We start from the raw sequence: 24008 nt of genomic DNA, 5'->3' as shown, positions 1-24008 counted from the left end.
CGGATATTGTAGAATAGGTTTTGTCATTAATGCTGCTATAAAATTGTTGAACGTATTTTCTCGATTTATGTCGTCCAGATAAATGAATAATTCTACTTCTTGCAATCCTGATAGCACTGAGTTCATTAAGAGTTGAAACGTTGTTGGGGCGTTTTTTAATCCAAGGGACATTCTCTTGAATTGAAAGCGTCCGTACAGTGTTGAAAATGCCGTTTTGTGGGCATTCTCCTGGGTCATTCGGATCTGGTAGAAGCCTGATGCCAAGTCAAACGTGAATAAATATTTCGCACTTCCTAATTGATCCGATATTTCTGTGATGTTGGGAGCGGATAAGCATCGCCGATCGTTTTATCATTAAGCTTTCTATAATTAATAACTAATCTCCAACGTTTGTTTCCTCGCGAATTGTACGGAGAAGTCGATGGATCTACGACATCAGTGGCCAGTAATTCTTGAACTTGACGATTTATCTCCTCTCGATGTGCAGGTGAGTGACGATACTCTTTGATATTAATTGGTATATAATGCTTTGTAATTATTCGATGCTTTAGATCTTCAGTTCCTTTCAGCGTGTCTTCTGGGATATGAAATCTATCTTGATTCTTCCGAATTAATTTTCCGACGTTTCTTCTCTTCTCTTTGTTCAAGTGTTCGAGTCGTAATAATTCAATTATTTTGTCAACTCTACTTTCTTTTGATTTTGAAATCGCATTGCAGGTCATGCTAGGGAGCGAGGTGAGATTTTCAAATTCTTGAACTACCATTGTAGGTGTGGTATTTATTATTCTCATATAACCTCGCCTCTGATGGTTCCTCACAACTGCAATATCAAAGTAGACTCCCTTAATTGGCTCGATTTCTGGAATAAATCCCTCGTTTACCTCCGGAATTGCAATGTTGATAGTACACGGTACCGAACTTCATTTTGGCACGATTACCTTTTCTCTTGTATCGAAGGGAATATAAATATTTCCCCACTTGATATTCTTTCGCTCGTAAACCAAACGAGCCTTGCATCCTGTGAAAAATTCGGATCCTAAGATTCCGTCTTGATCGATCAGCAATGAGTCATCAACTACATGAAAAATAACTTTTTTTTTATATTTTACGTGGAGGAAATCCGCACGGACGCCAGACCGCTTCTGGGGAAAGCGGCGTGGTAGTGTCGGACTCCAACCGACTAAAACCTCCACGATAACCGTCCCGGTTGCGATCGAGAGAGGCCCGGGAACCGGTGTGAGCGTCGCAACGGGACCACCCCGCGCGCCTAATACCACCGCTGATGGAGCGGTGTGTGACCATTGTCACGCCGCGTCTCGTCGCTGGAGGCGCCGTGCCAGGCAGCCCAGTTCCCCTACCGGACTGCTTGGCGGCCCCGAGGCGCTGAGACGCCAGCGCCCAAGCCCGAACGCCACGGGGGGCGCGGCGGGCCCAGCGCACTTCGCCAACGCTACACGGAGTTCCCAGGCGATCACCCATCCAAGCGCTATCCGTGCTCGGCGCTGCTTAACTTTCGTGATCTGACGGGAACGAGTGCAATCAGCGCGGCCAGGGCGTTGGCACACATGAAAAATAATTGGATGGTCCGCAACCTGTATTACTGTCTGCCCTGCTACTTTTTATGACGCTGCAAGACCTGGACAGGCATCTTAATGAAAACCATGTACAGACCCCAATTCAATGGGGCTGTATCAAATGTGATAAAAGTTTCCCTAAGTTCCATGGTGCACAGTCCCATATTCCTAAATGTAGGGACCCCAGGGAACATCGCTAGGGTCAACTCAATTGTGACGCTTGCCAGGAGCTTCGGATCCCAAAGAGCTCTTTCGACCAATGAACGACGCGGGCACCCTGCTGTGGGAAAAATAAATAGTAGTGGAGCGGACCCCCCTATCAATGAGGCAAGTGGTAGACTATGGAAAGCAGATGAGATTGCCCTCCTGAAGGAGCTGGATGTAATTTATAGAATTCACAAATACCCCGATGTTGAAATGAGCAAAATTTTGACAACTAAAACAGCGAAACAAATTAGAAATAAGAGAGAAACGCTAAAGATTGCTAATGTCGAAGGGGACCTTCCGGAGAAAGCCTCAATGACAGAGGACGGGTGCGATCTCGTTGACCCGTCCATGGCGTCTACGCGCCAAGAAATAAGTGTTAATAGCGAAGAAACGGTTCACGAGTGGAGGCAATGCCTCGCTAAAGAAATCGAAAGACAAGCCGAGGTGCCCCCTGTTTTAAGGGATGCTTATACTCGGCTGACAGAGATTTGGGACAAGGGGAGAGACAATAAGTCGGAATTGATTAAGCAAGTCATGGATACGTTTATACAATTTTATATGGAGCTCTTAAAAATAAGAGTAGTAAAAAGAACAAGCCCTTAGAGAAACAAAAGGGGAAGAACCATAGACAGGGTGGTGGAAAAAGGACTAATAAAAATAGAAGAAAAAGGTACTCCTACGCACGTTGCCAGGAGATCTTTTATGAGTGCCCCAGAAAGTTGGCTGATGCCATAATTAACGATGATTTGGCTTATCTGGAATCAATCAGAAAGCCGCCAGATGCGGTGGATATAAAACAGTTATATGAAGCTCTGTGGGGAAGAACTGGGCCCACAAATTTGGAACTGCCTTCAGAACTGCAGAGAGCTTCAGAACTGTTTTTGAACAACTATTTTATGCCCGTTACCATCGAACAGATTGAGGGAAAAATTAAAGGAATGAGGAGCAAGACAGCGGCAGAGCCAGACGGATTGTTAAAAGAAAAGTTGTTAATGCCTGGCCTGCCTGCAATTTTGGCTAACTTATTTAATATATTATGGTATAGTACCTATTTTCCGACCGCATGGAAGGAAAATAGGACAACTTTAATACCTAGAGCCACTAAAGATGGAAATATGGTCGAGAACTGGCGACCAATTACGATCGGCCCAAGTTTGGGCCGAATTTTCTCATCAATCCTCGATAGACGGCTAAGACGACCCCGTCTTACACCCGTAGACCAGAGCTCGAGACAAAAAGGATATACATCAGAGAGTGGATGTAAGATAAATATTGAATTGCTTAATGCGGCTCTGAATTATAACAAAAGAAATCGAGGGGAGTGTACACAATAGTGGATATTTCGAAAGCCTTCGATACTATACCCCATTCTGCAATAGAACCGTGTCTGGCTAGAAAAGGCGTTCCAACTCCCATAATGGAATTAATAAGCAAAATGTATAATGGATGTAAGATGACTACAAAAACTAATAATACTATAGGGGTCGAAGTAGAAATTCTCAGAGAAGTTAAGCAGGACGATCCTTTGTCGCCACTGCTTTTTAATCTATGTCTTGAGCCGCTGCTTGAAACAATTGAGAAAAATACCTGTGGCATCAATATTAATGAAGCAAACAAAGTCTCGGTACTGGCCTTCGCAGATGATATCGACTTGCTTGGGGAAGATGAAAGGGAGGCACAAAGCCAGATGGACGAGCTTCACAGATACCTGGAGAGGCTTGGCATGAATATATCAGCCCATAAAAATTAAACATTCCAGGTGATAACCAAGAAGGATACCTGGTTTATTAAAGACCAGGCAATTAAAGTTGACAATGAAAGGATACCGGGTATAGATCTAGACCAAGTCTTGAGGTATTTGGCGCTAAGATAGGGCCTTGGAAAGGCATCCATTGTGGCATTATAATGCCCGAGATTCTGAGCATGGTGTGAAGAGTAAGGGAGCCATGCCAGAAGATAGAATTATTGACCAAATATATTTTCCCTCGCTATATATATTATCTGCTGATAAATCCCCCGAGTGAAGGCGTTTTAAAGCTTATGGATAACCAGGTCAGGCAAGAAATAAAAACGATACTGCACCTGTTACCATCTACTCCCACTGGATTTTTCTACGCCCCAAAGAACTGTGGGGGATTAGGGCTACCGAGATTCGAACATATTGTGAAGCTCGGTACCCTAAGGAGCGCTTTAAAAATCAAAAGCTCAATAGATCCAGCAGTGGCAAGTTTAATTGGAGACGACGAGGAGACAAAATTAAAGAAAATTGCTAAGTTCCTGAGAATAAATTGGCCAGCCAGCTTGGAAGATGTGGAGAAGGCAAAGAGAAGGTTAAAAGAAGAGCACATTAAGGAGTGGGCAGGATTAAAAAGTCCGGGCCAAGGTGTCGCTGACATTGTAAAAGAAAAAGTGAGCAACGTGTGGCTTAGGGAGTACCATTCGCTAAAGCCATCCCGCTTGATCGATGCCTTGCGTTTGAGAACGAACACCATTGGCCCCGGAACCACCTTAGCCCGGGCAAACAAAAATATCGATGTAACGTGTAGAAGGTGCCATGCCCAACCGGAAACCTTGGGGCATGTGCTATGGTTATGCCAGTTCACAAAGGGCCTTCGCATTAAAAGGCACGATGAAGTTAAAAACTTTGTAGCCAATAAACTAAGAGAGCGAGATGAGGTATTTGTTGAGCCAACAATAATGATGAGGGGTAATCGTTACAAGCCGGATCTCGTAGTCAAAAGCGAGCAACGGCTTTACGTGGTCGGTGTTACAGTCCGCTACGAGAATACAGATTACCTCCTGAAACCGTACAAAGAAAAGGTTGACAAATACCTCCCATGTTTGGAACACCTTAAATCAATATATGGCTCGAAAGAAGGACGAATAATACCAGTAATGCTTGGTAGTAGATGGACTGTTACTATAAAAACCAAGGAAAGTTCATACGAACTGGGATTAAATAACAATAAAATTAAGACAATAGTAATACACGAGCTTAGGAGCTTCATTGAAATTGGCAACATATTTTTAGATGGTTAAAATTGTTTTCAACCTAACTTATTAAATTATTTATTTATTTCTGTATTTATTTATATGCTGTTTAATTTAATTTGTGTTTATTTATTATAATGGAATTGTACATATTGAATATTGACTATTGTCAGTTTTAAGAAATTATAACTCCCTACGAGGGGGTACCTCGGAAGAATGGAGCCTCATTAAGAGGCTCCACAGGTTTTAGGTGCCTCTCGGTCTCTCGACTTATCTATTTATTTATTTACCTAATAAAGAGCTATTAATAAGGGAAGAGCGTACCTTAGGATGTTGTGATTATTGATGACTGCCTAGGGTCATGCGATGGAAGATCGGATGTCTGTAATGTATGAGTTTTAGTGAAATGGATTAAATTGCTTACCTACTCATTTATTTGATGATTAATTATTGATAAGACAAGGTACTTACTTCCACGAGGTAATGACAAATCTGATGATGGCTTTGTCATGCGAAAGAGGTCTTGATGCCTGAGGTTGCGCTAACCTGACGATGACCTGGTGTCATAATGATTGTTTCGACCATTCGCGGGGAGACGCGATCGCAAGAAAGCACGTCAACGGGAGTCGTAAATTCCCGTTACGATTGGATAATCGACGCCACGAAATGATCGATCCTCTATTTCGGTTAGGATAATAGAGGTAGTTAAATTGAATATGACACTGATGTAACAAGTTATAAAACACAGTTTATTCCAACCACTTGTAAAGAAGATAGTTACGCTGGTGCGTATGTATAAGATAAGTAAGTAACTGATTTACGGGCGTAAACCCGATCAAAAGGATGTTGACTGTTTGAAAGATGGAAAGTCAGCGAAGTTTGGTGACGATGATGTGGCGGAGGAAAGCTAAGGACGGGTGTGTCTAGCGCACGGGACCATCGGATTTGTTGATGACGATTTTGGCTAAGAGAGTGAGGGAAATAGGCTTCGTTGTTAATTGGTTATTTGCTATGGTGGTGGGTGAGGAAGGATGCTAACCGCCCTCGAGATAAAGTTGCTAATGGGAGGCCTTCATACATGAGAAAAGGCAACTTTCCCGTGTCAACCCGTGGTGGACCATAAACTTTAGGAAACAATTCAGGGAAAGAATATCTGTTCGGTCTGAAGGATCTCAACTAGAAAATTTCTAAGATTTATGGAGGGTACTTGAGACTATTGAAGGGACGCAGTAAGGATCCTGAAGACATCTGGCTGCCATCTTGCCCGCGAGGTGTGGCCTGGTTTAAGTAGAGTGTCGCCTGACGTAACAGTATGAATTATTAATAAGTGCATAGACATAAATAAGTACATGAATATGTGGTCAAATACATTAGAGGATAACTATGAAAGAATGTAATATATGTATATGTCGGAGATGAAAGGATATCGAAGCCCCGTAGGAACTTCAGGATAATCCCCTAACATTGTAATCTAGAGTCTGCTATAGTTGTAATTAAACAATCGTAGATATTCAATCCGATTAGTGACAGTGAGCTGTGGCTCGAGGCGACAGTCTGTCGCCCAACGTAGCCGCGGTCAATGGGACGGGCGCTTCGTCTAATAAAGGTGTGGTGTGATAAATATGACCCTCATTAAAGGAAATACCCATAGAGGTACCTGACAATAAAACATACCAACGGTTCCTTGGGACAATGAATACCAGATGTTGAGGCACTTACACAGCACAAGTTCAGACGAACCTGAACTGCGTTTGCAAAAAACACGGTTCGGTTGGGTTATCGGGGCGAGTCCAACGTCCCAAACCGCGATAAATACGTTCCACGCAACCACAGCGGCTTTGCAAGCGGATCTCGCGCGGTTTTGGGAGATCGACGAGGGACCGGACACTACTCATCTTTCGGAATCTGTACGACTATGTGAGGAACATTTCCGAAACCATGTCCGACGAACCAAGGAAGGCAGATACGTCGTTGCATTACCATTCAACGAAAAACTTTCCTCACTAGCGTCATCGAAGGCCGCTGCAATGAGCAGGCTCGTCTCTCTTCATTGTCGATTCCAACGCGATAACCAGTATGAAGCCGCGTATAGTACGCTGATCCAAGAATATTTAGACTTGGGTCACATGACGAAGATCAACACGGATCAGTCCACCGACCATGGGTATTATCTATCACATCACGGCGTGATCAAGGAGTCGAGCGACACCACCAAACTCTGGGTTGTATTCGACGGATCAGCATCAAGCACCACTGGAGTTTCCTTAAACGATGCCCTTCATACTGGCCCGAAACTACAAGAGGACTTGAGAAACATCTTTTTGAGATTCCGGTCATTTCAATATGTCCTTACCGGCGATATCGAAAAAATGTATCGGCAATTCATCATACGTCCAGAAGATCGTACTTATCAAAAAATTTTGTGGCGCGCCGATAACGGAGAGATCGAAACATACCGACTCAACACCGTAACGTTCGGTCTATCCGCAGCACCGCATCTAGCCATTCGATGTCTTAAGCAATTGACAGAAGACGAGGGACCTCTATTTCCGATAGCAGCGCAGATCCTGCAGCGAGACTTCTATGTCGACGATGCGTTGACCGGAGCCGATACGAAGGACGAATCCCTATCAGTGAGGAATGACCTAACGAAACTACTCAAGCTAGCCAGCCTAAATATCCGCAAATGGGCATCAAACGACCGGGATCTGCTACGAGGATTACCAGAGGAAGACATCAACAAAACATTACATCTCGGCGAGTCCTCAACATTAAAAACACTCGGCGTCTTTTGAGATTCAGCAGACGATTCCATTCTATATTCTGTCAAGACGATCAGCGACACTTCCCGAGTCACAAAACGGTCAATCAGTCCGGTCATCGCACAAATTTATGATCCACTGGGATTGTTCGCTCCGGTAATCGTCCGAGCAAAAATGCTTTTGCAACAAGTCTGGACATTGAATGTAGATTGGGACGAATCTCTTCCAACAGACTTACATACAGAATGAATCAGCTACCACACACAATTGCCGTTGCTAAATGCTGTAAGATTCCCACGGAAGCCCATCATAGAATCCGTAACGAAAATTGAACTACACGGATTCTGTGACGCTAGCGAAAGGGCATATGGAGCGTGCGTATACATGCGAACGACGGACCAAAAAAACAATATTTGGACTCGACTCCTCACGGCGCGATCGAGGGTAGCGCCGCTCATATCGCTCACCATACCACGTCTCGAATTAAGCGGGGCACTTATTCCGACCTCCCTGATTTCGTCAATACAACAGGCCCTGACGACCAAGATATCGCGGATCGTATATTGGATTGATTCCACCATCGTGCTCCATTGGATTAGGTCTTCGCCGCACACCTTAAAAACATTTGTGGCGAATCGAGTGGCCGAGATACAGACCAAGACCAACATCACCGACTGGCGTTATGTGCCTACCGATGATAACCCAGCGGATCTCATCTCCCGAGGTCAGACGCCCAAGGAATTCCTATGTCCGTCTATTTGGAAAAACGGGCCAAGTTGGCTCCTGCAGAGCGAAAACCATTGGCCGATCTGGATCCCGACACCGTTGGTCGACATCCTGGAACAAAAAAGGACGATCTGTCTAACAACGAATATCAACGACAACACACTCCTCCACCGATATTCGTCCTGGACAAGACTAATAAGAATCGTCGCTTGGTGTCTTCGATGGAGACATAAGCAACACCGATCTGCCCATCTCACAACAGACGAATTACCTGCGGCGCACAACAGATTAATGAAGATAATACAATCCAGTCATTTCGCGACTGAAATTCGGACACTCCAGAAAAATCGAAGCAAGGACGTTGGAGGAAATCTACAGCCATTAAATCCCTTCCTCGACGAAGAGGGGATACTACGAGTCGGAGGACGACTAACCAACTCCGCTATACACTTCGACCAAAAACATCCATTTATTTTGCCGAAATCCACTGTAACAGAGCACATTATAGAGCAAGAACACCGGAACAACCATCACACAGGGACACAAGCTACGCTATACGCGGTGAGACTGCGCTATTGGCCGATCGACGGCCGTCGCCAAGTGCGGCGCACTCTCAGAAGGTGCGTCCGCTGCTGCAGAGCTAACCCTCCACCAGTGGAATACTTGATGGGTGATTTACCAGAGGCGCGTATTACCGAATCGCGTCCGTTCACGAACGTCGGAATCGACTACTGCGGCCCATTCTACATCAAGGAGAGGAGGGATCGCAACCGACGTAAAATCAAGACATACGCTGTCATATTCATTTGTCTGGCAACAAAGGCTGTCCACATAGAGTTAGTCAGCGATCTAACCACCGACGCGTTCCTGGATGCTCTACGCCAATTCATCTCGCGGCGAGGATACTGCGCACCCATCCTTACCGACAATGGCACCAATTTCGTCGGGGCTAACCGCGAGCTGCAAGAACTCCGGACCCTATTGCAGTCCGACGACCACCAGGAGAGGGTACAGAATTTTCTCGCCGACCGACGGATACAATGGCGTTTCAATCCTCCGAACTCACCACATTTTGGCGGTTTATGGAAAGCTGCGGTGAAAGCTTTCAAACGCCATCTCATCCGCGTCGTCGGCACGGAGCTCTTGACCTTTGAGCACCTCAACACCCTTGTGATTGAAATTGAAGCCATTCTTAACTCACGCCCACTGACTCCCATATCATCCGATCCGAAAGATCCTCCTGTCCTCACTCCCGGTCATTTCCTAATCGGTGATACACTAACAAGTCTACGGGAGCATGATAAGGGCAAACATAACATTCGTGAAGGCACCGTAGTAATCCTCAGGGAGGATAACATGCCATCTATGCAATAGCCTTTGGGCCGCGTAATCAAGATCCATCCAGGAGTCGATGGAATCATCCGGACCGCTATCGTGCAGACGGCAACAAGCATCCTGGACCGTGGTGTCAAAAGACTGGTCCCCTTACCCATTCAACCAGATCCAGACGAACTTCCACACGGAGCGAAGGAATTCACCAACGACGCACCTGACTCCACAGCCAGAATTTGATCGGTGCCCTCTCAACGGAGGGAGGATGCTACGTCGCCTAAAACATCTGCACGCCAGCCCTCGCGATCGGACAGCCAACGGCCTGCGTCATTCCGACCCTCAATAAACCTAAGGACCCACCATAACTTTCACTTCCCTGTATTTTGTCAACATGTATCTTCAGTCAATCCATTTGTGCTGAAGAATTTCTTAAGCCTAAAAATATTTTCGAAACACATCCGGTTTTTAGAGAGGTCCTTGGGTTTATTAGGCGCACTTAAAAACACGGAAAAAGCGGGTACGCACCTATTAAGAAAAACCGAATAGCTATCTAACAAAACAAGCTGGTTTTTCCCATGAACAAGGTCATCTGCCAACCACGATGGTAGGAGGCTTCCTACTCATCCCATCAAGCATTAGCGTAGGTCATGACCAATCGACACCGCAGATCGTTACTCTCACTTTTCCTAACGAAAAGTGTGAACAACGAATCCGCGTTCTTCAGGCAAAGGCGCATACCCACACCGAACTTTCTTCCGTATTAGCATAAGAGCGGCAAGTCAGTCTAAATCTAACGCCTAACGTTTAAGTCTAAGCACAACGCTAGAGGAGCGTAATTCACGCAAACTATCTAAGTCGGTTCTCGGTATTGTCGAACATCCATCTCCTCTACTAAATATATTGTAGTGCTACGTCCACTAATACATTAAATTCAATTATAAGAGTCCTGCTCTAACGTGCATATCTATCTTATCTTCGTGCGATAAGTTGTTATCTATTTATATCTATTCAACAGTGTAATCTAAGTGTTGGAAATATATAACTTATAATTCTGTGAATCACAGTGTTATACAAACTGAATCACCCCTATTATCGCAAAGGAAATCAGGGGATCGATCAATTCGTGGTGTCGATTGCTATAATCGTAACGGGAATTGACGTCTCTCCTCGCGATTGCGCCTCCCCGCGATTGGTCGAAACTACAGACTTGATCGCGAGCAGAGCAATACATACCGATCTATCAGTTAGCAACCAGTTATCAATCAGTTATCAGTTAGTCGCGCGAAACAGTATCTAACAGTATCTACAGTACCTTGAGCATTAACGAGTATTAATCCGCGATTTCATTTTGCAATTTATACTTTGTACTAACGATTCACGTATACAGGCTGTACATTAATTTATCATTTTAAATACAGGGTGGTTGGTAACTGGTGGTACAAGCGGAAAGGGGGTGATTCTACGCGAAGAAAGAAGTCGAAAATATACAATAAAAAATTTTTTTTTAATTTTTTAAAAAATCTACTGTGAGGTTCGTTATAACGAGACGTGATAAAGTGCACGCGTACCGAGCGAAAATTCAAAGTCGATTTTCTCGAAAATGAAGCCTCAAACGAAAAATTTTTATTGTATATTTTCAACTTCTTTTTTCGCGTAGGATCACCCCCTCGACGCTTGTACCACCAGTTACCAACTGTATATTCGACGGTTTCAACAACGAGCAATCTCGTCCTTTAAACCTCACGTACCAACTATTTTCTACACATAAACATCTACACGTGTATCTTGTTTTATTTAACGCTCGATGGATTTATTCAAAGTTTCTGTTAAGTTTCTACAAACATTCAATTAACAAAAACGTCGAGTTAATTTTTTAACCTTAGAGGTTCTTATCTAACACGTGTTCCTATAGAAATCATTCGATCACGTGTGTCTGTAGGATATAATATTATTCGTATCTATTTCACTACCATGTAGTATAATGCATTTTCTAATAACACAGCACTACATGTTTTAAAATAACGAAGTACTGCTTGGTTCGAAACAACGTATGACTATGTATATCGAAATAATTGTTACGACCGTTTGCGGAGAGACGCAGTCGCGAGGAAAACGCGTCAGCGAGAGGCGTAAATTCTCGCTACGATTCGGACAATCAACGCCGCGAATTAATCGTTCCCCTGTTTCGATTAAGATAACAGAGCTGGTTAGAATGAGTTTAACATTGAATTAACAGGGTTAACATAAACTTGTATATTTGACAAAATTTAAAAATAATATTATGAACACGCCACAAATTATTTAACGATTATACAATTAATTTGTTAGTAATTCGACTCGCCTTTATAATATTTCTTGATGCATTCGTTAGAATATGCGACTTTAATTTTACTCGTCTGAACTTCTCGATGCATTCCTTTTGAATCCTCAAATGATACTGATGCCCTTCGATTTTTTCTTTGTCTTCTATGGGAGACGACCCCCACTGCGCTCGGGTCACGCCACCGTTCGCGCCTATGCTCATGCAACGTCAATTCACATCAGAGATCAGGCCACACACCGCGGGCAGGATGGCGCCCAGATGTCTGCACACCCTTGGCACGTACCCTCAATAGTCCTAAGTACCCATCGGAGGTCTTGGAATTTTCATAGTTAAGGTCCTTCAGACCAAGCGAGTATCTCTTGTCTTAGGTTTCCTTTTACGTTTATTGTATACTACGGGTTAACATGGAAAGTTAGTTTTCCTTACGTCTGGTATGTTCCGTTAACAACTTTCTCACGAGGGTGGCAAAGAAACTTCCTGGTCCACCAACCGTCTTATTATCCAATCGGAGACGGTGTCTACTACCCTCACTTCCCTAACCAAAATTGTCATTAACAAATCCGATAGTCCCGTGTCCTCAGACACAGTATCGTGAGTAAAACTTCATTTATTCTGTATCCTTAGAATAGTCAATATATCTTTACCGGTTTCTACCCTAATAACAGTCGCGTACTTAACGTATCAGTGTAACTAGGTTTCACATAACGTGGTTGGAGTGAATCGTGATTTATGTGTGTTAATTCAGTGTGTATTGCATTGTGATTGCTGAATTCATAATAAAGTTTAATTAAAACAAAATTAATACTTGTGTTACGACTCAGCTATTTCATTTTATCATCCAATCCTCAAGTTTACGTGACACTCACGTATGTCACCTTCTTTGTGTAGATGAAATAACGGACCGAAGACGAATCAACCTTTCTAGAACTATGCGCTTGTCACGTAAAATAAAAAAAGGAAATCTCAGATGAAAAGGAAGACAAAATATAAAAAAAAATAAAAAGAGAATTTATTTTTAAACACTTGTGTAATATCGGAAAATAAGGATAGAAATTTTTTCCCGATTACTTACAATTTATTAATATTAAATTGAATATACAAATATAAATTGGACAGAGAACGATATTTATTTAACGGAAACTAAATGCAATACTCGTATCTATATCAAATAACTTTACAGTTATTTGACCACTCTCGTCACAATGAATCTAACACACACACACACTCTCTCTGACAACTCTATCAATTCTCACGACTCTACTCTTGGACGACTCGAAACCTCTAACGACTCTACTCTTTGACGACTCAATTAGCTCCGATTCTGGCAACACGCACACTTTTCGATTCGCCTTGGATAGCGAAACCGTCCTTCTTCTAACGTTGTCTATTGTTTTCCTCATACCTATGTAAGAACTACCAACTACGTGCTACGTCACGTAGGCACTCTTAAATGTAAACGAACCACAGAAACACGACGTACACGGTTTTTCTATTTTCAGCTGATTTCTAATTCGAATTACTTTACGATATTGCACTTGGTTTACACTAATTACTGGTTCTGGACTCCAGCCGTGTCTTTCCAAGACTGAAGCTCTTACAATTTAACTTTCGATTGGATCTGTTTCTTTTTTCTTCGTCCCTCAATATCCCCACTATCCGCGCGTTTGTTAGGCGTCCGCAACCATTGCCACGCACGCCTTCTTCTAGAACATTCGGCGGAAGGACCGTTGGGATATCGATGGCTCATTAGGCACTTCGGCGATATGCGTTGCGCCGAGTGCCGCCACATATTTATCTCCATCATCAGTCCATCGGATTTGAAGTGTGCCGGCCGTGACACGCTTGTCGCTACATTGTATATATTTCGCTGGTCCTATATGATGATCTGTCTGCGACACTGTAGTGCCACGAGCGACTGTTAGGAATACGGTCTATGGCAAGCCTCGTGGTGTAACAATAATACAGCGCCAAGAACATCGGAAAACCATACTATTATACATATCCGGATAACTTCGAGCTACATCTTTGCGTGCAAAACATTTACCAGCAATATCAATTTTAAAACACGAATATACGATTACTACAAGTTCCACTTTAACATATTTTGATTTTAAACAACGTTATATCGCAGCTGCTCTTTTGGAAATTAACAATAAATTTATTTTTATTATACATTATGCCTTCTGCGTTCTCATGTCTCAATTTTATAGCGTTTAGTGTTATTCAAAATTGCAAATGATTTTGCCAATAAAGTAAATAAATAAGACATCACTCAATAAATAAAATTAATAAGTAAATAATCAAATACTTACGACTAGTCAATAAATAAATGGATAGTTACTAGTCATTAAATTATGTCAATGGATAAAATATATAAAATAAATAAATAAATAGTCGAATGAATAATTGAATAAATAAATAGCTACATTTCTTCTTTCTCATCATCCGTCTAAAAATATGTTAGACATCTCTATAGAGCTTCTTAGAACGTTCATCGCAATAGTCTTCATTTCACTATCTGTGATCCCCATCATTTTTTAATTTTTCTTTGTATTCGGTGGTATTGCCCCTCTACGGCCCAAGACCACGGGTAAAACCTCTCCATCGTCGATTTTGTACATCCGCGTTAGATGGTTTAGGCATGGGAAGCATTTGTCGATCTTTTCTTTTTCCGCTTTAAGGATGTAATCTTTATTCTCGTAGCGGATGGTGACGTCGACCACGAGAATTCGTTCCTCGTTTTTAACCCCTTATCCTACGATTTACGTTCGAGAATTTTGGGCCGAAAACGTAAACAAGCTATTATATATCATATTATATATGTAGTATCGTGGACAAAGGGCCTGTAGTGGCACTCGACAGCAAATACCACCACTATACACTAACTAGTGTCGGACGACGACAGCGCAGTGGTTAGCGCCTTAAGTTACGAACGTTCGGAACCCGGGTTCGAATCCTGGCGACCAGAGTCCGACTTTTCTTCCACGATACAAAAATGAGAAGAAAAGCGGCCGTACCCAGCAGTGACATCTACAGCGCTAAGCAACTCACGATACTACATATATTATATCTGGCCCGATCATCGTACTACGGGATATGTCCGTAGTTGTAGGTTAAGGGGTTAACTAGGAGGCCCGGCTTAAACAAATTACCCCCTTTAATGTAGGTTCGACAAATACTTCGCTATCTTTGCTCTATTTGTCCGCGAGTAGTGACTTCACCTCATCGTGCCTCTTAATACTTAAACCTTTGGTGAATTTTTTTTCTCTCGGGAGGCGACGGGGTAGTGTCGGACTCAAATCGACTAAAACCCCGACGTGGTCATCCTGACGTTTGGCAGAAGTGTCCCGGGGTCTCTTTCGAAATACTACCGGGGCACCCCTTCGTCTTCTCCCTGTTAAGGGAGGCATCCTTGACTGAATTGGGCCGCTAGGGGGGACCACACCCCCTAACGCCACGTTCCCTTGACCGTCGTGCAAGTCCGACGGGAGGGGGGGGCAGACCCCCTTCGGCGTGACGGCTCCTTTAACGGACCTAGGGCAGTGGCGTGCCGAATCCCTTCGGTGCAACACTTTAGCTGGATCCTGTCTTTTCTCCCTCTTCCTCTCCGTTCGCTTCTTCGTGAGCATGACTTGCTCGCAGTAGGAGTCGATGGCGATGAGCTCCTGATGCCTCATCAGCATCGCCTCGACGACCACATCGGGGGCCAATCTCTCGCCGATGGCGAGCCGCAAGATACGACGCGGTTCTTCCCAGGCAGGACAAAACTCCAGCGTGTGCTGCGCTGTGTCTTCCTCGCTGTGTCTTCAGTGGTGACGGATGGAAGTCCCCTCCCGTCGAATCCTTCGCAGGTACTCGCTGAATGCTCCGTGGCCAGTGAGAACCTGCGTCGACCTGAATGTCAGCGGAACCCCGCCTCGGTCCCTCCAAGCCTCCCAGTTGGCGACCGGCCCTCAGTTTCGCCTCCTCCCGGACGTCTTGGGTCGACTGGCTGGGGGAGGGCGGGGTACACCCGTCCGAGCCCATGCCCCTCAGGTGTCCGTACACCCGTCGGAGCGCAAGGGCCTGCAACTCGAACGGAGGGGACGCCGCCAACACAGCCGCCGACGCGTAGGATATGGTTTGATATCCTCTCACTATGCAGGTGGCGGTCGTCCTATGCAACCTCCTCAACAAGAGTAAGTTGCGACAACTCGCCATCAGATCTTCGACCCATACAGGGGCCCCGTAAAGGACTCAAGACCGAACCACTCCCTCGTAGAGTCGGCGAAATCCATCTCCTGCTCCAACGATGTTCGGTAGTAAGCCGCATAGGGGGTTGGCTGCGGCTGTCACCCTTGGAACCAGGAGCTCGAAGTCGCTGGGAGTGAGAACCAGGTATTTCAACTGACATCTCATCGGGACATCTTTTCTGTTGATATACACAAACAGTCCAGGAGGTGAGGTTCCTCTACGGTGGTGATCGAAGAATCACAAGGCTTCGGACTTTGCTGGCGACGCGCTCAAGCCGAGCCTCTGGATGACGCGTATTACGCATGCCACGGCGGCCTCGGTGAGATTCACGGCCTCGTTCCACCAACGTCCCCCGGCCAGGACCAAGGTATCGTCGGCGTAGCACACCATGCCTGTGCCCGGGGACATAGGACATCGAAGGACCAAGTCGTGATTCACAGGATGGGTCCCAGCACTGAACTCTGTGGAACACCACGCTCGACCGGCCTCCTCTCTTCACCACTTTTGCCGGTGTACGCGACCTATCTATCGCTCAGATACGCCAGAATGACACGAACGAGATACGACGGCACCTTAAAGTGTTCCAGGGCCTCCACTATCCCGTCCCAGGGAATGGTGTTGAAGGCGTTCGTGACGTCCAAGAAGACTGCCAACACCACGCCTTCTCGGAAAACCATGGCCTCCGCCATGGACCTCACTCATTTCACAGCGTCCACCGTCCAGCGACCGCGTCGAAAGCCATACTGGCTATCGTGCCATCCAGGCACTCGCTTCGACATATGTGCCTTCAGGCGGGTGGCAATTATCTTGTCAAATAGCTTGCCCACCTCGCCCAGAAGGCACACCGGCCTATACGCGGACGGCGAGTCCAACGGGCGACCCTCTTTCCATAATAGGACTAATCTCGCCGTCCGCCATGTCCGGGGGTAGACACCTTCTCTCATGCATCTGGTGAACAGGTGCCGTAGACGAGGAGCCAAGGTGTTGATTGACTCCGCCCAAACCCAGCCTGGGATTCCATCCGGATCCGGTGCCGCGTTGCGGAATGCCATCCTCTTTGTCGCTTCGAAGAACTCTTTCTCGGTGACTCGTAGCTCTTCGCCCCACTTCGTCGTCGTCGTCGTCGTCGTCCCGCTGGAGGAGGAGGATGGACATGACTGCCTCGCATCGTTGTCTTGCCGTGGGAACAAAGTACTCATGACATTAGCGAGCAACATCGGATCCATGTGCGCGGTCAGCGGGGAGTGGGGGCGAAGGTCGAACTTCTCCGTTACTAATCGATAAGGCCGCCCCCGCGGATCGGATTCGACCGATTCGACCATTTCCGTCCAGGACCGAGCTTTCACGATCTTGATCTCCCGCTGAAGAGTGCGTCTCGTCTCTCTGTATGCTTCGCAGTAGCGGGTGATCTGTGCCTCGTCGCGTATCCGCCTACGACGACGGGCCCTTAGGAGTCTTCTGCGGGCTCGAACGCAGCTCGCTCGCATTTCCGCGATGTTGGGGGTCCACCAGTATACACATCGGTTGTGTCTACCACCAGAAACGGAGTGCGGCATCGAGGCGTCACACGCCGCGCTCACGTCTTTTCGGAGGCTTTCCGCCTCCTTGTCAACGCTTCGCGACGACTACACCGCATCTCCTTGTCCCTCTCATTGAGACGCCACCTTCGTGATGGGAGGCGGGAACGGTTTACTCCTCGGATACTGCAAGCCTGTGTAGCAGCAGATGTAGTCTCAAGGGCCACCTCCATCAGTATGTAGAGGTGGTCGGACAGAGTCTCAACCCCGTCGGCCACTCTCCAGTTGTAGATTCTTCGGTACACCTCGGAGGTAGTCCACGTGACGTCGACCACAGAAGATCTCCTCCTCGCCACGCAAGTGCTTGCTGAGCCCCTATTTGCCAGTAGGAACCCCAGACCTGCAGGCCAATCGGACAGCATCCTTCCACGAGTGTCTGTTCTGGCGTTTCCCCATTGCGAGGAGTGGGCGTTGAAATCCTGAAGGACGAGTACCTGGCGGGGAAGGTATCTTCTGATGTATTCGCCAACTCCGTCCAGGAAGTTCCCAAACGTGGCCAAGCCGCTGTTAGGGCAAACGTAAACGCCCGCCACTGCTATTCCAACTCACTCGGCCGCGACATAGCCGCTGCCAAGGTCAAGCAGGACGCCGGGGGCACTCAGCGCTGACGTCGGCGTTATGGCTGTTGATCCATCTAGGACCCCGACTCAGTTGGGGGCGTTAGATACACGATATGGCTCAGCCACCACCGCAAAGGCGATTTCGCTCTCCCGGATGGTCTGGATGACCTTGCGCCCGTCTTGATCTCCCAAGGTTACTTTGGAGGAGGCACTTGAAATTATTGTGTCAACTCCATGGCCCCCTCCCGGCCATCTACCGGTGCTGCTTTGGCGGTGCTCCCCCTTGGTTCCTTTCCGCAGCTGGCTCACGGGTGGGTCTTCTCCTCTTGACTTTCGGGGGAGCGCATGCCGCCCCACCCATCCTGTGGTCGGCGGGTGCCCTGACCGACTCGCACAGGGTACAGAGGCATGACAGCCTCTAGCACGATGTCCGCTTCCGCCGCACCTGTATCACAGGTGCCCTCGATCCACAGTGGACACGCAAGTTGCTCGTACGTGTCCCAACTCCAAACACTTGTAGCACTTTACAGGCCTCTTCGGAATGGCTATAACTCTTGCAGTGGACCAGCCCAGGGCAACTTTTCCTGTCTGGGCTAATTTCCGTGCTCCAGCCACAGGGTACTCTATCCAACCTGACCCGAGGCCGCCTCTGGAGGCGCCGATCGCTCCTACTTCACCTCCGCTCTGCTGCAGCTCCTCCTTCTTAACCAAGATATCTATACCGATCACTCTCAGCCGCGCCGTCCTCGTTAGAGCGGCGACTCTCACCGCCGTCGGATCTAGCACCTTGGCCAGGCACGTCGCCAGCAGTGACGCCTTTCCCCTGTCCCTGTCTCCAGGAACCCTTATGATGATGGCGCCCGTCATCGCCTTTTTCATATCGACGGACTCCAGGCCGATCTCCGCAAGCAGAACCTTCTGTCTGGCCGTAGCATGGACATCGGCGTACGCATCCCTACTCCCTCATTCAGCGTTGGAGTCACCGCGGATGTTCGCAGTGTGCAAGGGAGCTTGGCCTGCGTCGGCCCCTTCTTCGTTGTGGCGGCGGCGATTGGTTTCGACGCGCCTGTCATCCTTGCCGGTGGGACCATAGTCGTCCTTTCTTCGCCTCTTCTCCAAAGGCGATCGTCTTTCCCTTCTTCTTCCTCTTCTGCTTCTTCCTTTCCACCACTCTCCATTCGCCACCCTCCTGTTCCCTCGAGAGCGCCGATGTTCGAGTGATGCGACGGGTGGCAGAGTGGTCTGCCTTGCGTCGGGATTCAGGGGTGCCTAGTCGTCGACCCCCAAATCGCTCCTCGATGGCTCTTAATATGTATGGTCCGAGCTCGTCGAACTTCTTCTCGAGGGCATCGATGCGCGCACTGTCGCTCTTACCCCGCGGAGGACGGCCGGGCTCGGACGCTGAGTCAGTGCACCGCGAGCACTTGTGAGCGCAAGCAGCCCTTCTAGATAATTCATGACGAAGGGCTGTATCCTCCTCCTTCAACGTAGACAGCCTTGCTTCCGCAAGCCTCGTAGCCGCGGTGCCGCGGTGCCGCGGTTGTGCGTTGGTTCTGTCCTCCTTAATGATTCGTTCTTCTATCCGGCGGTAATGTAACTCGCTGTATCTTTTAGAGTTTTTATGTATGGCCCCTTTAAGTTGGACGATGTCGTCGCAACCCTCATGATCTCCGCGAAATGTCTAGTAAATTCGGCGCTAACGTCCGCCGCCGAGTTCGTCCTTACTTCTATCGTCAGCTCTCCCGAAACATCCGGGGTTGTGATAGCGATCCTCCTCTTCTTACCCCTGGACGTCGCAGAAGCCAGCGATGAGCGTGACGCGATCGAGGCGACCGAGGCCTCGTCGTCGGACTATGCTCGCGTCCGCAGTCCTCCTGCCGTCGGTGACGTGGCATCGTCTACCATGGCCGGAGCGAGAACAACGCTCTCCGACCTGTCCGTGGTACTCAGCGAACTTCTGGTCGTCCTTCTTGGAGATTCCTCGGTAACCTGCATCCTACTGTTCTCCGCCTCGCCAGGCGCAGAAACACGTCCGGGGGCCTGGCTGTCAACCCTCGAACGGCCGTGGTCGTGAGATGACGACGCAATGGGGCCCACTTGACTACTCACGACTGCGCCGGTACTGGGGTCTCCCTCCCCTGCACCGTAAACGTGTTTCTTTTTGTTAAGGAAATTCGAGGATTTGGAAATACAAATAATTGACTATATTTCACGCACAACAGCTATACATCTATATTACACTCTGAAGAACGTCTTGCACGCACGCTTGTCGCCAACCGACTATCCGGAATCTTCTAACGGCAGTCTTTTGTCTCAACTAAGACCTGGACGCCCTCTGACCCTTACACACACACTCTCATGTACAGTGTAAATGTATCACTTCCCTAACACGCCTTACATTTATACTGCACACTTAATTTTATTTACATACTTGTCGAATTAACAAAATATTTAACATTTATCGCTTTAATTACATTTCTCTTATTTTACATTCATCCATGACCTAAACCTTTCAAATTTCTCTGTACACAGTGCCTTCGTAAAAATATCCGCAGTGTTTTCTTCTGTACTTACTTTTATTATGTTTATCTTATTTTCCTTTACGTACTCGTGAACGTAGTGGTAATGAACTTCGATGTGTTTAGAATTTTTTGTAAAAGTTCCGTATTTTGCTATACTCATTACTCCAGAGTTATCCTCATAGATTTTTACAGGGTTATCGTCTACATTTACATCGAAGATTTTCATTAGTTCTCTGATAGTCATTACTTCGCTCACCGCTTCCGATAGAGCAACATACTCTGCATACGTCGAGGCTTTTGTCACACACCTTTGTTTTTTAGACTTCCATCCAATTACATTTCCATACAATCTAATTACATACCCAGAAGTCGATTTCCTATCTATATGATCTCCTGCCCAATCAGCGTCCACATAACAATCTATCGTTTCGCACTTTTCATTTCTTTTATAATGTAGCCCTAAATCTCTAGTCCGGTACAAATATTTCAATATTCGCAAGGCATATTTAAAATGTGTCTCGTTACAACAATCTTGAAATCTACTCAGATAATTCACACTATAACTTATATCGGGTCTGGTATTTACACTAATATACAGCAATGCGCCAATTAAATTCTTGTATCCAATGTCCTCTCTATTTATCTCAGCTTTTTCAATTTTTAAGTTGGTCTCCATAGGTGTACAGTACAATTTGCTGTTATGTAATTTATATTTGTTTGCTAATGATTCTATGTATTTCTTTTGGCTTAATCTCATTTCATTTTTTAAATAATCATACTCTATATTTATTCCAAGATATTCTTTTACTTCACCTAAATCTTTCATTTCAAATTTATCAGTTAATAATTTTTTTACACTTTGTATCTTCCCTTTGTTTTTACTACAAATCAACAAATCGTCTACGTATATTAACAAATAAACAACATTTTCTCCCTCTCCATAAGTATATAGGCACAGCTCTATACTGTTCTTTTTAAAACCTAATCTCGTCACATACTTATCAAAACACTCATACCAGTCCCTCGGACTTTCTTTTAACCCATAAAGCGCTTTCGATAATTTACAAACTCTATTCGTTCCGTCCGCATATCCCTTTGGATGATTTACATATACCTCCGAGGTTACTTCACCATTTAAAAAGGCAGTTTCTACATCCATTTGCTCAATTATTAATCCATTTTGACAACAATATGATAGCAATATCTTAAAGGTCTGATTACTCGCCACTGGAGAATATATGTCATCGGCTACGTTTCTTTGTTGAAATCCCCTTACCACTAATCTAGCCTTATACCTGTCCTCTGATTTTTTCGTGTAAACCCATTTTACATCTAATACTTCTTTGCCTTTTACCCTTTCTACCAATTTCCAAGTTTTATTCTTATAGAGACATTCTATTTCCTTATCCATAGCCTGTTTCCAAACTTCATTATTTTCGCAACAAATCGCCTCCTCAAATGTACGAGGGATATCTACTTTACAATAATTTGCATGCATCTCGCAAATATTTTCCTTTTCTGGATACCTTACTGGAGTTTTCTTAATACGTGTAGATCTCCTAGGAGTGTTTGAGCTTTCAATACTACTATTATTTTCATCTTTCCTACCTTCTAACTCTTCCTTATCCATACCGACCAATGAATAGTTATCTTCGCTATCATTTCTATCTGCCTCTGATGAATTTTCCTCAAAACCGATACATTTAGTGTCTGTCTCTATGACCTCTACATGTCTAGCTATTGTTATTTTCCCACCTAATAAGACTCTGTATCCTACTTCACTATATCCTAATAGAATTCCCATATCTGCCTTCTTGTCCCATTTGGAAACTCTTTTTTGTTCTGGCCTTCTTACAAAAACTTTACTTCCATATAGATGTAGATTTTTAACACTTGGTTTTCTCCCGAAGAATATTTCAAAAGGTGTCTTTCTCTCTATAGTATTCGCTAATATTCGATTTTTCAAGTATACTTTCAGGTATACTCTCAAGTATACTTTTATGTACTTTCGCTTCCGCTAACGAGCAACGCGCCATGTCCATCACTGTTCTATTATGCCTTTCCGCTGTCCCGTTTAATTCATGTACGTATGTTGGGCAATTATTTATTCTTATACCTTTATAACTAGCAAATTTATAAATTCGATTATTTAAATATTCTTTACCATTATCGCATCTTAATATTTTTAACCTCTTGCCCGTTAAATTTTCGGCTTCATTTACGAACTGTACGAAAGAATCAAAGACCTCATCTTTTGATTTTATACAATAGATCCTAGCTATTTTACTATAATCATCGATAAATGAAATAAAATATACTTCTCCATTGAATCCGGTAGTCTTAAAGGGACCACATACGTCCGTATGAATAATTTCCATTATTTCCCTAGGCTTAGTTCGATTATTTTTGAAAGGTAAGTTATGCATTTTGCTTTCTATACACACCCTACATTTCAAAAACGTGTTTCTTTTTGTTAAGGAAATTCGAGGATTTGGAAATACAAATAATTGACTATATTTCACACACAACAGCTATACATCTATATTACACTCTGAAGAACGTCTTGCACGCACGCTTGTCGCCAACCGACTATCCAGAATCTTCTAACGGCAGTCTTTTGTCTCAACTAAGACCTGGACGCTCTCTGACCCTTACACACACACTCTCATGTACAGTGTAAATGTATCACTTCCCTAACACTTTTTATTATCTAACTCCATCATTTTATATAAGTGTTTGTCGCCAAGTCGTCCTCAAGTTTTCATCTTGTTGCCACTCACTCTTTCGCACCCTACCCCGGTCATGGCCGGTGCAGGGCGACGGAGAGCCCCACGAGAAGATGAGGTGAGTGGTCTTGGCAGGCATGAGCCCACCAACTTCTCCGAAATTCTCTTCACCGGATCGGCGAACTGACGGGTGTCAAAGGCATCGACCAGTCGCGACCCGACTGTAGGAGAATATCAGATCCATCAGGGTTTCCCAAGGCGTGGTCCTACGTCCTGAGAACACATACCCGTCTTGTGCTCCCCAAACCTTTGGTGAATTTGCACAACCCTAAGATATGTTCAAGGGTTTCCGGTTGGACCCGACATCTACAAGCTACGTCTACCTTTTTGTCGGCCCGTGTCAATACAGTCCTTGTCCCAAAGGTGTTTTTCCTAAGTCTTACGGCATCGATGATTCTCGTGGGCTTGAGCAGAT

At 45.5% G+C, this 24008-nt stretch overlaps 3 protein-coding genes and 1 pseudogene across 3 annotated transcripts; 2 read left to right on the top strand and 2 right to left on the bottom strand.

The window, feature by feature from the left end:
* Positions 1 to 1442: 1442 nt before the first annotated feature.
* Positions 1443 to 1561, bottom strand: LOC117238816 (annotated as a pseudogene).
* Positions 1562 to 6475: 4914 nt separating this feature from the next.
* On the top strand, positions 6476 to 7567 carry LOC117238811. The gene has a single exon (XM_033504024.1). It carries the CDS (start codon positions 6476 to 6478, stop codon positions 7565 to 7567), a length of 1092 nt encoding a protein of 363 aa, XP_033359915.1.
* A 351-nt stretch (positions 7568 to 7918) lies between these two features.
* LOC117238810 lies at positions 7919 to 9634 on the top strand. The gene has a single exon (XM_033504023.1). It carries the CDS (start codon positions 7919 to 7921, stop codon positions 9632 to 9634), a length of 1716 nt encoding a protein of 571 aa, XP_033359914.1.
* A 9101-nt stretch (positions 9635 to 18735) lies between these two features.
* On the bottom strand, positions 18736 to 19152 carry LOC117238809. Its single transcript, XM_033504021.1, has one exon. The coding sequence runs from the start codon at positions 19150 to 19152 to the stop codon at positions 18736 to 18738; it is 417 nt and encodes a 138-aa protein (XP_033359912.1).
* Positions 19153 to 24008: the final 4856 nt, after the last annotated feature.

The sequence above is a fragment of the Bombus vosnesenskii genome, unplaced genomic scaffold (genome assembly GCF_011952255.1).
Source record: "Bombus vosnesenskii isolate JDL3184/JDL3185 unplaced genomic scaffold, Bvos_JDL3184-5_v1.1 scf7180000013616, whole genome shotgun sequence".
NCBI lineage: Eukaryota > Metazoa > Arthropoda > Insecta > Hymenoptera > Apidae > Bombus > Bombus vosnesenskii.
This window is presented reverse-complemented; position numbering and strand designations above follow the sequence as displayed.

Bases quoted from the DNA above. Each gene is read 5' to 3' on its own strand.
- LOC117238811 (XM_033504024.1), top strand. From the start codon at position 6,476: ATGTTGAGGCACTTACACAGCACAAGTTCAGACGAACCTGAACTGCGT.
- LOC117238810 (XM_033504023.1), top strand. From the start codon at position 7,919: ATGCGAACGACGGACCAAAAAAACAATATTTGGACTCGACTCCTCACG.
- LOC117238809 (XM_033504021.1), bottom strand. From the start codon at position 19,152: ATGACGGGCGCCATCATCATAAGGGTTCCTGGAGACAGGGACAGGGGA.